At 33.5% G+C, this 17,537-nt stretch overlaps 1 protein-coding gene across 6 annotated transcripts; it reads left to right on the top strand.

Annotated features, from left to right (window-relative positions):
• Positions 1 to 11: 11 nt before the first annotated feature.
• LOC144967928 (proton-transporting V-type ATPase complex assembly regulator TMEM9-like) lies at positions 12 to 16,029 on the top strand. Of its 6 annotated transcripts, none has more exons than XM_078905708.1 (7): positions 12 to 28; positions 518 to 685; positions 3,256 to 3,365; positions 3,861 to 3,954; positions 4,758 to 4,892; positions 6,451 to 6,489; positions 11,848 to 16,029. In XM_078905708.1, the coding sequence occupies exons 2-7, from the start codon at positions 614 to 616 to the stop codon at positions 12,025 to 12,027; spliced, it is 630 nt and encodes a 209-aa protein (XP_078761834.1). In that variant the 5' UTR covers positions 12 to 28; positions 518 to 613; the 3' UTR covers positions 12,028 to 16,029. The 6 variants fall into 6 exon arrangements, with proteins under 6 accessions (XP_078761834.1, XP_078761836.1, XP_078761835.1 ...); XM_078905710.1 differs by lacking the exon at positions 6,451 to 6,489 and adding an exon at positions 7,855 to 7,872; XM_078905709.1 differs by having other exon boundaries at positions 4,758 to 4,883.
• The last annotated feature ends 1,508 nt before the right edge of the window (positions 16,030 to 17,537 follow it).

A 17,537-nucleotide genomic window follows, 5' to 3' on the forward strand; every position in this document is an offset into this window, starting at 1 on the left:
ACACACCTCGACACCCAGCATTTCAATGGAAACACACCAGGGTTGCCAGTTTGGCATTTTAAATGCCAGATTCCAAAAATCTGGCATTTTTAAAAACCGTTTGGCATTCGAAAAATCATTTGGCATTTGGCATTTTCATTTGGCATTTTTTTTTCTTGTATATTATACTTCAAATGACACCTTTTCTTAATTATTTCTAAACGCGTAAAAACAAACATCTTCACATTTCTTTTTCATTCTTAAAATCCAACCGTGGTGTAGTGGTTTAGCACTCCACTTAGTAGTCAGTAGGTAAATAATTACCCCAACAGGAAATTTAGTATGATTCAAAAAAAAAAAAAAAAGAAAAAGAAAAGAAAACACGCAAGCCACCAGGATATGATAATAAATTGTCTATCAAAAGTGAGTAGTTTTCTTAGTGGGGGTGGGAGTCAACAGACTTTGGCATTTTTTTGAGTGTTTTGGCATTTTTTGAGTCTTCCCCTGGCATTTTGTTGAAAAATAATCTGGCAACCCTGAAACACACACGATCACAACATCCGGGGAGAAATAAAATGGTTCTTTTGTGAAATTTAGTCTCGTGAGATATTATTTCTTGTGCTTGAATTGGAAGATGACAAGGATTGCCATTTTTGTTATTGCCTTCATTATTATTGCTTTGACCATTTTGCCGTCGGAGGTTGATGTAAGTAAAGTGATAACAAACACTACGCTTTTCTGTACTACGGTAGTGTCACGTAAAACAAAAGACTCGTTTTTACGAGGGTGAGTCAAAAAGTAATGGGACTCTGTTTATTACTATTACTTTACAGCTTTAAAACAAATTGAATCAATTCGGTGTATCTTACCGCAAATGAAAGTTATGCATTAGCCGAGTAGAATGCTACGTCTCAACATAGTCTCCACCTCTCTCGATAGCCACAGTAATCAGTAAGGCCACGTTGTTTGTTATATTCTGTCCTCGTAAAAGTAAAACTGCGTTAGGCACTTTGATAACTCCAGTCCAGTGGCCGCCGATGGGCTCACTGTAAGGTGAAACTCGTTTGTTGGAACTTTATTTTTGACCCTTTATTGTGTTCGTCACCATGGCGTTATTTGTGAACCTATGTGACTAATTTTGGTATCATTATAAAGGGCACAAAACAAGCTTTCTAACGGTGTATTTCATTCTTAATTCCTAATTATATTTATATTTCTCAGAAAGCTTATGTAATAAAAATTTATAAATTTTTGAATTATAAGAACTTTTTAAATTATGGATACATTTTAATTATACTTCATACATCGATAGACAATTAATTGAAGAATATCTCTGCCAAATTTCATCAAAATTGATACACTCGCTCATTATTTTATTTTTCCCGCCACCAACCCCACTTTTTAGGACAAAAACCTCATATTTTTTTCCATTTTCATTTATCCTTAATTTTTTCCATACTTTCCATACATGAAAATGATTTATATGAAAATAAAGCTTATTTTCTGACCTTTAAAATGATATCTAACACTTACCATTTATTTTTTAATTGAAACAAAATTACTGAAAACAATAAGTGGGCCATGTTGACTGCAAGACTCAAAATTTCACGATAGCCGCGAGATAATGGTTTTGAGGCAGCGGTGAGATCACAGATTCTCTCTGTAGAATTGACAAAAAACTTCAGTAGAAAAATATTAATAACTCTGGAACCTGGAACCGTAGGTCGTAGAGAAACAAATAAGGTATCAAATTTTATGTTTTTTCAAGTCAAATCAAGATATTTTGAGCTTGAAAATTTTATCAAAGTGCCTACGTTGACTCAATTGACTGAACTTTCTTCTTCACTTCAGCCAATTTTTCACTACTGTCCCGGCTTCTTTATCATCTTCAAAGCGATGTCCCACCATTGCCTCCTTCAGTGGACCAAAAAGATGGAAACCCTGAAAGTGTCAAGTCTGGTGACAACGGAGGGTGCGACGGCATTATCCATCGATTACCCCCCCCCCCCCCCCCCCCCCCCCCCCCTTTCTGACACTTGTCACTTGTGTGTGGAAGGACATTTTCAGAAACAGCACTTGTTCTCTTGTTCCATCTCCAAATCCGGTCTAACTCAAGGAATTCTTGCTTTCAATCGATTCAATGTCTATTTGTACCATTAAGAGAAGTTCTATCAGATCTGATCAATCTCAATGCTTATGTCTTTATTTGGTTCACTGAGTTGACACTGCTTGGACGGCGACCATAACAAGATTTGTCAGACAAAGGCATGGTTAATGGGATTTCAGGTTATTGTTGGATTGCACTGCCTCAATAAAATGCCTGATTTTTCTAAACTTTCCCAAGGCGTTTATAAATGTTACTCGAGGTTTCTTCTTCGAAAACAAGAAATTCAATGACAGCTTCCTGTCACTGACGGATATTCGTGGGGGCAGCCATTTTGAACTGCCATAACAATGAAACTTTTCAATGTTTGGGTTAATGAGTACATGTGTAAGTGTACAATTGAGCCAAATGAACTCATTTGTCCCATTACTTTTTGACTCACCCTTGTAGTTACAGTTATTCATGGTGCCAATTATAAGCTGGTCGTTATTCACATCACCACCACCACCACCCCACCCCCCTCCCTGGACCTAATGGGTAATAGCAGCGCTTGGTATGGACTCTGTAGGAAATAGCGCTTGTGGTAGGGTCTCAGGGGATAATAGCGCCTGGTAAATTTGTGACATATTTCCTTCAGGCCCGCTTGGACAAAACTAATGTGGTTGTTTACAAACAATAGAGGAGGATGACTTTACTCTGCCTCTGCTCTTTCTACTGTTGTTCGTGTGATAAGCCCTCACAAGATTTCTCAATAATAAGACTATAAACGTTAAAGGTAACTAATACTTTCTGTGATGGCACAATTGATCAAGCGTGTAGAGCTAATTCGAAGACAAAAAAAGCTGAAGGGATCCTAGGCAGTACAGTGTCTCCTCTTCCTCCTCTTCGACCTCCTCTCTCTTCTTCTTTTACCTTATATTTTACTCAAATGCCACTACTACTTCATTATATTTTTCATCATCTGTACAAGCTGAGGGCTGACCATTCACAGCAATCCACACACACTCTGCAATCACATGATATGGATTCAAACAAGCTTGACCCCAGATGGTATTTAACTAACGGTGTAATATGCAAATGTATTTGTTTACTGCTTATGCTGGATATGCAAACACAGACATGTTTGTTAGTAGATGATTAATCTCAGTGAGTATGTCTTCCATTTCTACCAGAGTGCCAGTTTTGAAGATACCCGTTGTAAATGTGTTTGCTCCAAGACAAAAGATACTAGCGGGAAAGAGTCCAGGACTGTGTATAGAAACACCACCAGAAGTGAACAGTGGTCAGTAGTCAATAATTTTTTTTTAATATCCCCTCAACTAGACGAGGTTAAAAGTGGTCACGTTCAATCTAGTCCCATCCTATTACACTTCATAAAATTGAATGGTGGGGTAATGATGGGTTATGGCTTAATAAATTACTTAATATTCATGCTCAGTACTTTCAATGTGACAGACACTTTGTTAGTTGTTGATTATAATTACATAATAACTTTTCTTATTCTATAATTAGACATATTGACCAGAATTACCTCATGATGTAATTCATTATTATTATTATTATTATTATTATTATTATTATTATTATTATTATTATTATTATTATTATTAGCCATTTGTTGATGGTTGATGATTTTAATTTTAATTTCATTGGCTGTGTCAGTAACATTTGCGGGATGTCATTGGACAGTAAAATCATACTTTGATTGGCATTCATGTTAATTAATGACTCTATTCATGATACGATTATACATCTGATGCTTTCTTTTCAATCCCAGTGATTGTAACCATGTAGTGAAACCCCTATCACCAAACTTGCCTTGTTCCTTGTGTCAATGTCGGACAGAAACTCGCAATACAACGACCATTAAGGTAATCATTGCGACAATTTATGATAATTATGGTAAAATCAAACAGATATATGGTTATGCATTTATTTAATTTTGATACTGCACATTGCTACAGTTTGACAATGTTCAGTGCCCTTCAAATGAATTTTTAAAAGTAGTTTTTCTCAGAGCCACGGGGCCTATGGAGCCAAAGTTTATCCTGGCTTCCTTTTGTTTAGAAAGCACCAATAATATTTACTTGCTACTAACCCTTTTTGATAGCAGAAAGTTTGTGGCAAAGTAATTCCCACCAGATCGAACAGAAAAGTGGTGGTCCCAATAACTCAGTTGGTAGAGCACTCACTTCACATGCAAAAGACAAAGATTGATCCCGGGTGAAGTGGAGATTCTTTTCTGTCCACTCTCTTAGGTCTCTTAGTTCTGGTGTAAAGTATCAAGTTGTAGAAACCGGGATATGGAAATTCCGGCTCCATGGGTTGAATGGCCCTAAAGGACTTTTTTTTTTGGGACCACTTTGGCTTAGAGAGATAAATTTTCTATACCTGAGTGAGGAGTAATGTTTGATAAAGATAAGGGCTTTATTTACACGGCCCCCCTCTCTCTCTCTCTCTCTCTCTCTCTCTCCCTCCCTCTCTGTCTCTCTCTCTCTCTCTCTCTCTCTCTCTCTCTCTCTCTCTCTCTCTCTCTCTCTCTCTCAGGTTTTATCTGCCAAAGTCGTATTTCATATAAATAAGAACTGAATGTGAGTGCCAGCTTGTTAATGATATCCTAAAATCTTATGATAAAGGTTTTATATTCAAGTTTTGATCTTTTCTCAACCTCCAGGTGGTGGTGATCTTCATCATTTGTGTCGTGTCCTTGTTGTTTGTCTACATGCTATTCTTGCTATGCCTGGACCCCTTGCTACAGAAACGACCAGCCAAGTCATACCAACAACACACCAACGAGGAGGTGAATTTGGTAATTAGATTGGCTACTCTCTTTACAAACAGCCTTTTATTTTTTTCATTTTTGTCACTGTTGTCATCATTGTCATCGTCTTTAGGCTTCTCATCATTATTCTCTTACCTCTCCCTCCCTTTTTGTTTCGTTATTTATTTTGCACCTTTATTTTTTTGGTGTAGAATTAGGTTATGAATATTTGAATAAATTATTCTTGGTTTTGTTTTTAAGTTTCCAGCAGTCTTTTAAAGTATACAACCACAAATTTAAAATGTTCATCCTTAAAACAGCTGTAAGGTCTATTATCATTATCTTTATTCTTAACTGTTTTTTTAATGGAGGAAGGTGTGTAGTATTATGAACTTTTAAAGTGTTTCTTTTTATTATGTGAAAATATCTTTTATTGAGTGCTTGATTAATTTTTTAAAAGTTCATTGTTTGTGTACTGGTTTTTTAAAATGTATATATTTATGCTTTATTCATATTGTTGTTGAACTTTTTTGTCTGTTTATGATATTGCTTGTTAGTTTTAAAACTTTTTTGGGGTTTTGTATCAAATTATTATCACTACATTGAGGATCTTTTTGTTGTTTTATTTTTGTCTTTATTTATCATCTCTTCATTTGTTTTGTTTTTGATAGATTTATTTTATGCTGTAGTGTAAAAAATCAGATTCAACAGTATCCCTTCAGGATGAATCTTATCAAAAATATAATGAATGGAAATGCGTTGTTTGCATTGGAGCCATAAGAATTTTAGGTGGATTGAAATTTTTCTCTTATCTTTATTTTGACCATTTAACGAACACATTCATAAAACTTTGATAACAGAAGACATTCCTATAATATTGAATAAACTTGTTAATCCATTTTATGTAATTACAATATGGCATGTATGAGGTCTTCTGTTGACACAAATAAATTTATTTTTTATTGCCAAGGCGAACAATTATCCACGCTTATTACATAGCACACTCATAGACATACATTCCATTTGCCAATCTCTTTTAATGTGTCATCGAAATATAATAGTGGACCTTTGACTCAGCCAGACTTATATAAGGTCTCATTAAATCCAAGACATTAATTCTATTACCAATACTATTAAAGATGAAATTAAATTTTTATTTTATTTTTTGTGATTGAGTTGGTAAAAGCAGAAAAGGTACTGTATTGGAGGTTCTTTGCAATAGATGATAATAACAAATTGAGAATATCTTTTTGGCTACATTATTATGTTACATAAAGATTATTTATGAACACATATATTACTTGGCTCTCCGACCTAGGTTTCTGGTCTTAATAATTTGCCATATGATTTTTTTTTTTTTTGGTTAACAACAGACGTCTTTTCTAATAAACTCATAAATTTGAATAGAATAATTTTTAAATAGCTGAAATGCCAGTTTTTGAGGAAGGCAGACTTCATTGTTTGTTTGGTTTTTTTTTTTGGTTTTTTTTTTGTTTGTTTGTTTTTAATCATTTGAAGCAGCTTTTAAAATTCAAACTGTTTCACGATTTTTTAAATTATACTTTAATCAATTTTCCCCACCCTTCCCCCATCTCTTTAACTTTAGCATTCACACTCGCTGAACTCGACCATATCCGATAACTCGGTTTGTTTACACGTGTTGTTATGTGGTTGTTGTAATTTGTCGATTGTTTGTTTTCCTTATGTTATTACTTGGGACTAACAATAAAGCATGTCTTGTTTCAAGGGTTGTTTGTCTAACAGAATGTTTTGGTGTCACCACTCACATATCTGTGGCATTTATCAAAGGTAATGGATGTAAAGTCAATTTTCTGTAGAGGGTGGTGACAGGTTGTGTTATTATTATTACTGTAATCAATATCCTTATCCTTGAAAATCTATGTTAAAATCAAATGGTAACATTTCTCAGCATTCTTTTGTCATAATCATTCGTGTGTAAATCACTATTTGTCCTTTGAAGATGGTTTTTATTCTTCGTTCTGTTTATTTTTCTTGTTTTTTTCTTTGATGCATTTTTTAAATAATCAACATATAATGATAATGGCTCATAGATGACGAAATTTCAAGTTTGCAAATTAAATTATGAAAAGTGTTTCTGTCTTCTGAAATTGTAATGTTGCACAAACACCACACAACATCTTGTTTATTATTGTAGTTGAATCTGTTTTATTATTGCATCTGTTTTCCTCTTTTAAAGTTTTCCTTTATATTGGTATCATACGACACCATAATTTATAACTTTACAAAAGATCGTTGAAGGATAGGAGGATGTCAGATTACAGTAGAATTCAACCTTTTCTGTTAAGGTTCAATACACATCAGTTCTGATAATTAATTTCACTATTCCAGTCTCATGTCAACCCTCCTGCATTTGGAAAACAATTAACAAGTGTATTAGTATTAGATTAAACTGCACTACGTTTAGGACAAACAATATTAAAGGGGAGGTTTTGCATGGTTTTATATTTTACACCTGTTAGAGATTAGAACTTGACATCTGTTATCATTTTATTGTTGCGTTACCATCTTTCTTAATCGCACTGAAATAACCTAGAAGAGTCACGAGTACCTTAAAATCCCAGTAAAAGACAACATGGTCTTCAATCTTGATTTATCTTTCTTTTCATTTCATTTCTTTCTTTCCTTTATTTTTTTTTTTAATTTTTGGTCTGTTTTTCCTTCTGCTAAGGGAATACAGATTTGATTTTTGTTGCCTCTGATCGTTCATATCTTACATCATGTCTTTTAATTTTGCCTTGTAATCTTTTTCTTATTATTGATATATTATTATTATTGTTATTATTAAAAAAAAAAAAATTATTATTATTATTATTAATGATAATAATAATAATTTTATTATTATTATTTTTGATGTTATTGTTATTATTGTCATTATTATTATTATATATTATTATTATGATACTATTATTATTATTATTATTATTATTTTTATTATTATTATTTAATTTCATGTAATTTCTTGTTTCAGCCGCAAGATGAATACGAGGTTTTCAGTTTTTCTTTCTTTTCTTTTTTTTCTTTTTTTTTTAACTGTGTTCATGGCCCTTTTGAGTTTGTATTATCATCTGTTCCTCATTTCAGTGGCTGAAAATATATAACATATTTACATACACCATATATATGTATCACTGTCTCCATATTAACTAATACCTTACTTCTCTTATAGATGTAGTAGATTTATTTTAATCCACGGCTGGCACGTAAGGCTTAAATGATATCAAAATGGTTTTGGTACTGTTGCAATGATGAATTGCTTCATCATATGAAATACTTCATATGGCTGTCATCAGAACTGATATTTATTTGCTTAAGCTTTGAAGAATGAATACATAGATATGCTTGCTTCGGGTCTGTTTCCTTGCATGGGAATATAATTAATTATTGGGAACTGGAGTTTAGGGCTCCATCAGTCACGTTCCTGCTTTATTCATCGTTAAAAAATGAATCCATAGAGCCAGTGAGCAAAAAATTTATGCATCAATTTTGGCCCTTGAAAATTTAAAGATAATTGTGTTGTTTTGTTTTTTTTTGTTTTTTTTTTAAAGAAAAATAGTTTGTGTTGTTTTCTACTTCTCTAACTTTGAATATGCTGAGTTATAGGACAACCGTCTGGAAGAAGAAAAATATTCCAACTTACTTCCAACTTGTTTGGTTTGTATTTCATTTTGTTGATTTTAAAGACATATTCAGAGGAATGAATGATGCTGTGGATGTAATAAATTATATGGTTCGACGGCTCCTATCACTCCAGTATGTATTGTTTTGACAAATTATAAGCTTGCATCATGCTCAACTCTTCTACCAGTCAATCCATTGAAAACGATATATAATTGTTAATAAATTTACTCAAACTACAGCAGGGATAAGGCATTGTTTATTGGAACTGTCTGCTTGAAATTAGTTGCCATTTTAATATTATTGCCATGCTGAAAATGGGATATCTGGGCTTTGTTTCGCTTCATTTTATGTTTTTATAATCAGTTGGGTATTTTGCTTAAATATTTGTTTCCTTTTCTCTCCCTTGCCTATCTCCCCCTTAATGTCGCTATACTCTTGATGGTGCTAGTTTGTCACAAGTGACCAGAGTGGTATTGATAGTAATTATATACTATGAATACTGCCTTGTAACAGGTCATCAGCCTAACAATGATATGCATAATAATGTTTCTTAATTGGCATTAATCTTTTAAAAAGATATGAATTGGTCAACTCGTAAAACGCAGAATTCGACTCTACTCTAAATTGGTATATCTTACATTTTTCAACAAACTAGCAGTATCACCAATGCCTCCCAGGTATATTTTTCAGTCCAGTTTGACTTTGAACCTGACCATTTTCACCAAGATAGTACGCTTCATTCAATAAAGCTTACATCTTTTCACTGTTTGTCTTCTGTTGATTAAAACAATAGATCTTTAGTCATAACCAGATAAATTAAGGTAGAAACTTAGCCCCTATTGCTTGTTTTATTAAATTAGTTTGAGTCACCTTAGTTTATATTTCGAAATAAACCTTTTAGTCGTGAGGGATAAAAGTAAAAAGTGATTTTTGTTAATAATAAATTATTCCTGTTTGTGGATTGAAAGTTATAATGCATGGGGATTCCTATCTCTAATTTATCAAACATTTGCAATATCAATTTTTTTTTTTTTAATATCTCTTTTTGTCATCTTTGACTCCGATAAAAACAATGGTTTTGAGAGAATGGTGTTGCTGATGTTGTTTTTGCTCCTGACTTAGCATTCCCCAAGTTATTAAAAATTTTTAATGGGAACCTGATTGATATCTGTATATTGACTTCTGTTAGTCCATAGCATAAGTAGGTGTAGACAGTCTGTCTATGTCATTTGCTTCCCCCCCCCCCTTCTCTCTCTCTCTCTCTCTCTCTCTCTCTCTCTCTCTCTCTCTCTCTCTCTCTCTCTCTCTCTCTCTCTCTCTCTCTCTCTCTCTCTCTCTCTTTGTTCTTGGGTTTTTAGTTTGTCTTCTGTTGTTTGGTTTTTTTAATTTCTGAATTTTCATTCCTTGTTCCCCTTTGTGTTCTTACTCTGACAGAAATGCTAGCCTGTGTCGATAGAAATCAGATAGCACAAATTGAATTTAACATAAGAATGAGCAAAAATTAAATAAAATTAATTCAAGTTTTACTTTAATAATAACTTTTTTGTTTGGTGTATTTTTTTTTTTTGTTTTTTTGTGTTTGTTTTTTTTTGGGGGGGGGGGGGGGGGTGGATTATTTCCACTCAAATTTATGATTCCTTGTTATTCTATTTTTATCATCAGATTTACTCAGGTATAATACTAAATTTAGATCACAACAATGTTAAATCAAGCCTGTAATTGCATTGTTATCAGAACTGCAAATATCTGAACCTAGATTGGAGCCAGTTTTATGACATTTATTGTTGGTGCTTTTAATATGATGATGGTATAATAGCATTTTAGTCGCAGCAATTTGTTTTATCTAATTTGATTGTTTATGCAATTCCTCTTTATTCATTATTTCATTTATCATAGAGCTTTCTCTTTTATATATTACTGTTTATCATACGCTGTTTTTTTTTTTTTTTTTACAATTGTAATTAATAAGTCTTCAAGACATGGCATTTATTTTAAAGATATATATATTATTAAAAGAAAAAAAGAATCCGATGCTGTAAATCGTGGTCTTTGTTAAGAATAAAATTATATACAGCTGTTTTACTGATGATTTCTGAACACAAATCAATTTGTAACTTATTTGATTTGATGTGATCAAAAGTTTAAATAGAGGATTGTCTGCATTCTTGACATTTCATATACCCATTTTTTTTTAAATACAAGGCTGTCTGTATCAGCAGACCTTGTAGATAATTGGAAAAAGTTACGGCATATTTAAACATGCTGACTGGGGCATTTAACTTCAAGTATAATAAGTGATGGCTAAGTAAATAATTGCTAAAACTGACACTTTTTTTTTTCAGTTTGAACAATAACAAGTGATTGATTAGACATTTTAATAAGTTAAAGTCAATAAATGAATGAGTCAGGATCCAAGTCTTGATTCAATTCAAAGTTTAAGGCTAAAGTAGAATGTGATAAAACTTGACTTGTCAAGTTCAATAATTCTCAATCTCAAGATATTTTAATAAATTCTCGCTGCTAATTAGTCAATTGCTCATCATACCATCCCTTCCATGTTTATTGTCTATGAATTTTGGTGGAAATCATCAATACTATTCTGGGTGGGGTTCCTGACCTCCCATAGTGGGCAGGGGGTACATACTGTGTCTTCTATCCCCTTATATCTGTTTTCCAACATGCTTTCTGTCTTTGTCTTGGAATGAGATTACTTGGTTTTGTCCTGGTCCTGGCTGAGAGGGAAACAGTCGAATGTATAGTTAGTTTTGGGAGATGATAGTTTTTTCATTGTAAATCATCTCTCTGTTATGCACTGTATTATGCTTTCTTTATATTATATATGATTTGTAAAACATTTGAGTGTGTTCCTCTTAACGGGGACCTGTGCTTGTGTCTGGATGAGACTTTTAGTGATCTCAAACTAAGTACTTTGATAGAGTGCTTTTGGAATCTACACCTGTTTCTTATTTGAACCAATTCCCCTTTGTCTTCCCTTTTCTTGTATGCTTTATTGTAATTCTAGATCTTTTCACTATCCCATTTTCTTCCTTTTTAGTGGCGCTGATATGACCTTAATGTGTTGCAAGCGCCATAAAACCCTTAAAAACAAACAAAACATCAAAACTATTGTTATGATTATCTTTTACCAATGAAGGTCGTTGAATTTTGACTGGTGAATAACTTTTATGTATCGTGAAAATATGAAAGATTAGGTTTGCATTTTGTTATCAAGTCTTCATTTTAGCTCAGCTGTTTCTATGAAATGCTTCGGTCTAGATTTAATAATGACAAGGTTCCTCGTCATATTTTTCATTATCTTTTTTTCTTTAATCCCTATTTTCAGGAGGATTTGTCTCAGAGGGGTGAAGATCAAGCAAGTTCCTCCCAGTCACAACTCACTGATTCCTTATCTGCGCGTCAACGTTCATTGCTTAACATTGTGACCAAAGAACAGAAGAAGTGGAAGGGGACTGTCCAAGAACAACGGAGGAATATTTACGATCGCCATTCCATGCTGAACTAGGAATAAAGAAGCATTTATTGTTTTTGTAATTATTTATTTAGAGTCTGGGCCAATTCATAAAAGGAAAGATAAAGGAATTATTTATCCCTTGTGTATACCCCCCCATTTAGTAATAGACTTCAAAATTCAGATCTCGCTGAAATGTGATCAACCTGGTTCCCATAACTAAGACATGCCATTTGATCCTAAAATGGTCTCAAAATTTGCTTGGACAAAGTATCCTCTGTCAAATGACAAGCCTATTGTAAACAAATAGCTATCGATTTCAATGAAAATTACACTGATTAATGATAGAGATAAGTGGAAAACTATGATGCATGTCTATAAATATTTATATTCCAATTGGAGTGCATGCACTGTTTGGTGTAAAAAAGACAACAAAAAAACAAACTTGGAATAATAGTCTTTGACAGTGTAAAACTCAGCGTGAAGGAACCAATTCTTCCCTTCTTTACCCTTTATTGATCTTGGATCTACTTCAGTTCTTTCTCTGAATTACATTACTCTTTATCTTACTTTACCATTAGCAACTGTGATCAAAAGGGGTTACATACACCACGCACCCACACTAAGTCTACTTAGACGTCATTTGTATTGTCTACTATTTTATTTTTCTAGGTGCTGGTCTGGTCCAGTCTTAAAGTGTCTGGAGAGACATTGATTTTTTTAAAAATCCCATTAGATTGTACACTGTTCTGATTGGATCTGGCTGTAAACTGCATTCCATTTTTATATCCTGAGCATTATGCTCCAGGATTGAGACAGCTGTCCTCGTAATGTTTTGGATCAAAACAGGATGGAAATCATGTACTTGTGTTTTAGATTGATCTTATTCTTTTGTTGGAAATCAGATTTTTCTCAGAGAATACAAGTTTTATATGATTGATGCCTGTGGCAGTCCTTATTTATAATAGTTTTGTTTTTTTATGTGTCAATGTAAGTTTTGTAGTGATATCTTAATTATATATTGTCTGTGCAATAACATTGTTATATAAATGACGATGATGATGACTGGTCTTTGGTTGTTAGATTATTACATTATTATTATCTACATTTGTGCATAGGACGTTGTAAATATTTCCATAATGTATTTTTAAGTTGGATGTGTTTGTGTGTGTGTGTGCTTGTGTATGCATGTGTGCCTTTGAGTGTCGAGGAGCATGGACATGTATGTATGTAATTGTGTCCATGTTTGTGCTAAAATGTTTGTGTCTGTGTGTACTTATGTGAATCAATGTAAGAAAGAAAGTTGTAGATCATGATGTTCATGAATTGGATTAATTTGTTTTGATGCGCAAGCAGTTATGTTTAAAAAAACATAAACAAAGAGTGCATAATTGAAATTATAATTTTTAAGCTTGTAATCTAAATAGACAACTGGGTGGGGATCCTGACCTCCCATAGCGGGCAGGGAGGTACATACTGTGTCTTCTATCCCCTTGTATCTGTTTTCCAACATGCTTTCTGTCTTTGTCTCGGAATGAGATTACTTGGTTTTGTCCTGGCACTGGCCAGAATCCTAGCTGGGAGGGAAACAGTCAAATGCATAGTTATTGTTTTGGGAGATGATATTTTTTTTCCTTGTAAATCATCTCTCTGTTGGGTATTATTATTTTTATTTTGAATGTATAATGTAAGCATTTGAGTGTATTCCTCTATGTTGGATTTTGTGCTTGTGTCCGGATGAGACTTGTAGGTGATTTCAAACTAAGTACATTGGTGGTATGCTCTTGGAAATCTACATTGTCCCATTTGTTATCAGTTCCCTTTGTCTTACTTTTTCTTGGGTGCTTTAATTGTAATTTTAGAACTTTTGACTATCCAATTTTCTTCCTTTTTACTGGCGCTGATATAACCTAAATGTGTTGCAAGCGCCGTAAAACCCTTAAAAACAAACTAAATAGACAACAAATGACACCAAGGGAGGTATGATTGAAGAATTCCACAGGGGAAATGAAATATAATAATTTTATTTAAAATATAGATTCCGCGACTAGCTGGAGAGCAGGATGGAAGGCGATTTCTATGCCTGGGACCAGTATTGGAATGAATGCTATTGCATTTTTTAATATCCACAGGAATAGCATAAGACTCTATCTCTTGTTCTAACACCACTGGCATCACTGGGAGGAATTTCGATTATTCGAGATAAGGTTGACCATGTGTTACAAATGGAGCACAAGTTCGTAACATTTTGTCATGCATCATTTTTATGAGGCCATGACTAAGCTCCCAAGAATGAAATGCTTTCTGAGCTTTTGTACTTGATGCTAATAAGATCATATGTATTTCTGTAATTGCTGAAGTCAGCCAGTAAGATTAGCATAAGTAAAAATATAGAGATCCTTCAGGTCAGAGGTGTTGGTTGCCGTTTGCAAAAGGTCGTTCTCTCCACTAATTTTTGCTGTTTATTTGTGCTGTAGAAGAAGTTTACCTCTTTTTTTTTTGTCTAGGAACAAAATAGTTAATGTATTTTATGTCTTCAAATATCACCTTTCCTCTTGTTTATGATTGTCTCTTAAATATATGTTGTTACACACTCTTTTTCTTAATCTTCTTCCTCTTTTGGCCTAATGATAGAACACTATTTCACCTCTTTGGGTTGGCAGCCCTGCCTTGCCCACCGCAAGGTACATAACAGGATTGCAAAGGATTCTAGGGGAGGACGATTCTGAACATATTAAGAAAGCTGTAATTGGGATCACTAAGACACGTTGTTCTATCACATTTGGCAACATTTTACTGAATTAAAATATTTTTAATTTGGCAACAGCGTATGGTCCAAAAATTATATGGCATGAGTGGTGATTAAAGTATTAGAATGGCCCACTGTTTTACATTATCTGCTCCACATGGAACACATGTAGGATGAAATGAAGTGTAGGTTGTGTCGAAAATGACAACAATCAGCAGATACTATGACAGAATAATGGGGTAACATTTCTCATAGCTGACTAAAGCAATTTATTCATAGCTTTGGATGTCAGGCTGTAACGGCTACAAGTGGAGGACACATGCGCTTCTAAAATTATTTTTAAAAATAAATCAAACGACCATTATATTCTAGATTGTAAATATTTTTTTCACAAATTCTTTCATTTGAAGTTAGATAAATATGAAACCCAAGTTTGATTCACTCTTTCTTTTTTGACCATTATAAAACAAAGGATGAGCTGTTAGTGAATGGAGATCTACTAGTGTGTCACTATTATTATTATTATTATTATTATTATTATTATTATATTATTGATTTGTTTGTAAATAGACTCATCTTGCGATGATGAATGGAATTCTCCATTGGGCGGGTGGATATTTCATGGGTCATAAACATTTGAGAGTGTCCCTTTTAGCTGAAATTCTGTTGTGGTGTCAAAGTGGGACTTTTAGATGTTTCAGATTAGCCTACAGGATATACGATTCTTGGACCTACTTTTGATAAATCCCTTTATTTTACATTTTCTTTGCTGCTTAAATGCAAGATCTAAATCTGTTGACTTTTTTTTTTTATCATCTTTCATTTTACTGAACTGGCACTGAAATGATCTAAAAATTGTCATTCGTATAAAACAAAGAAACAAAAACAATGTAGACTCACCGCGCTCTCTCATTCTCTCTCATCTATTGACATGCCCTCTCCAACCAGCCCCAATTCCTTATTTGCCTCGATTTTTATATGGAAGTAGATTTGTTACTTTCCATCCCTATTTTATAAAATCTCCAAAAAATGTGAATATAAGGGTATTGGTCTGACTTCAAAGTTGTTGTTTTTTTAAATATCTTATTTATTTGTGATGTTAGTAATACAGCTGTTTTTAGGAAAAAAAATTGTTCCAATTTCCTGAATCAAATATATTAATATTACTTCTTGATTGTGTTGATTTAGTTTAAACATAAATGAAAGGGAATGAACTGAAACTTGAATGATTGAATGTTCGATTACTGCGATTTGATTAAAATGTGAAATTTTAAAATATAATAATAATAATCCCATTTATTTAATAACTGTTCTGTTTTGTTGTTTTTTGTTTGTTTTTTTATTGTTGGGTATCTTTTTATTGAGGGGGAGGGGGGGGGGGGGGGGGATTGGGTTTGTTTGTTTGTTTTCAATAAATTTTACAATTATCGTCATCGTGGGGTGCGTGGAAGTTTTTTTAGGACAGGGTAACATTACGACTAGGTGCCGATGATTCTCCATCAGTATCAGTCCACAACTGCCATGGTATCTCGCCAATCCCCTGGGTGGAATCTTTGACCTCCCATGTGTCTATCCCCCTAAATCTTTTTTTTTTTTTTTTTTTTTCTCGTTGCTCGTGTCTTTGTTCAGGATTGACATTGCTCAGTTTTTTCCTGGTCCTGGCTGGAATCCTTAGCTGAGAGGGAAGCAGTTATATATAGTATTGTAGTTTCTTTTTTTTTTTTTTTAAATTTTGAGTGATGATATTTTTCGCTTGTAAATCATCTTTAGCATGTACTCTCATAGCTTAAATTTTGAATATATTAGTACTTTCTAAGCATTTGTATATCCTTCATAGCGAGATCTTTTGCTTGTGCCGAGATGTGGCTTTTAATTAGGTCATCAAATAGTATATAGGCACATTGATAGAGTGTGATAGATTGCTAATGGAATTGTCTTTTCCCTATTCGTACCAGTTTCCTTACCTATTCTTTTGTGCTTTAAACTTTAGCTCTATAACTTTTCCCCTATAATCTCCGTTTTTAATGGCACGAAAGTGACCTAAATATGTTTCAAACGCCTTAAAACCTTTTAAAATATATTTGTTTGTTATCATTATTTTTTTTTATTTTTCTTGTTGAAAGAGATGACTTTTTTATCCTTGTAAATCATTTCCCTGATCAATCTGAAGCGCTTTCATTTTTGTAACAAAACCAAGATGCTTGCATGATTGATGCATTGGCCTGATGGCAAACCTGACTACGGCAATGTGTTCGTGGTTATGGGACTTTTCACCTCACTTATCAGCCCATTTGACGCAGGCGTAAATGAATATGTACCTTGCTTTGGCAGTAACACCCGTATTTTAGAGTGACAGTGCGAAAAAGTGCTTCGAGCAGGGGACTCGCATCGAATAAAATTGGATTTCGGTTTAACTTTGCTTGCTGGATATGCCATGTTGAAAGCAATGTTCAGGACATTTTCTTCCTCCGTCCCCGGATACTGACAACACGCCATCCGGTATAGGAATACAACTGAATTGGAAAACGTTCAAATACAATCTTACACATCAGAAGAAGTGGAAAGGGGGGTGCCCAAATATTATACAACTTTTGTGAGATGAACAAGAATTTGTTGACATAAAGCATTAAGGTAAATCGGGCAATAGGTTCTACTACTTTCAATAAGAAGGTTTCTTTTCATTTCAACAATTCAACCATGGCTTCAAAAAAAAAAAACAACTACAACGAAATTTTTCAACTGTACAAACTACTGCATCTTGAACACAAGGGCAACATTGTCGATAAAGAGTTGAATAAATTATATTGAATAAGGT

This window comes from Berghia stephanieae, chromosome 3, assembly GCF_034508935.2.
Source record: "Berghia stephanieae isolate SIO BIC M18660-M18661 chromosome 3, UCSD_Bste_1.3, whole genome shotgun sequence".
In the NCBI taxonomy this organism is placed as follows: Eukaryota; Metazoa; Mollusca; class Gastropoda; order Nudibranchia; family Aeolidiidae; genus Berghia; species Berghia stephanieae.

What these genes read in the sequence shown, in the direction of transcription:
- LOC144967928 (XM_078905708.1), top strand. Translation starts at nt 614, where the DNA reads ATGACAAGGATTGCCATTTTTGTTATTGCCTTCATTATTATTGCTTTG. An exon ending in ACCACCAGAAGTGAACAGTG is followed by an intron (nt 3,366 to 3,860) that starts GTCAGTAGTCAA and finishes TTTCAATCCCAG; the next exon opens with TGATTGTAACCATGTAGTGA. An exon ending in CGACCATATCCGATAACTCG is followed by an intron (nt 6,490 to 11,847) that starts GTTTGTTTACAC and finishes CCCTATTTTCAG; the next exon opens with GAGGATTTGTCTCAGAGGGG.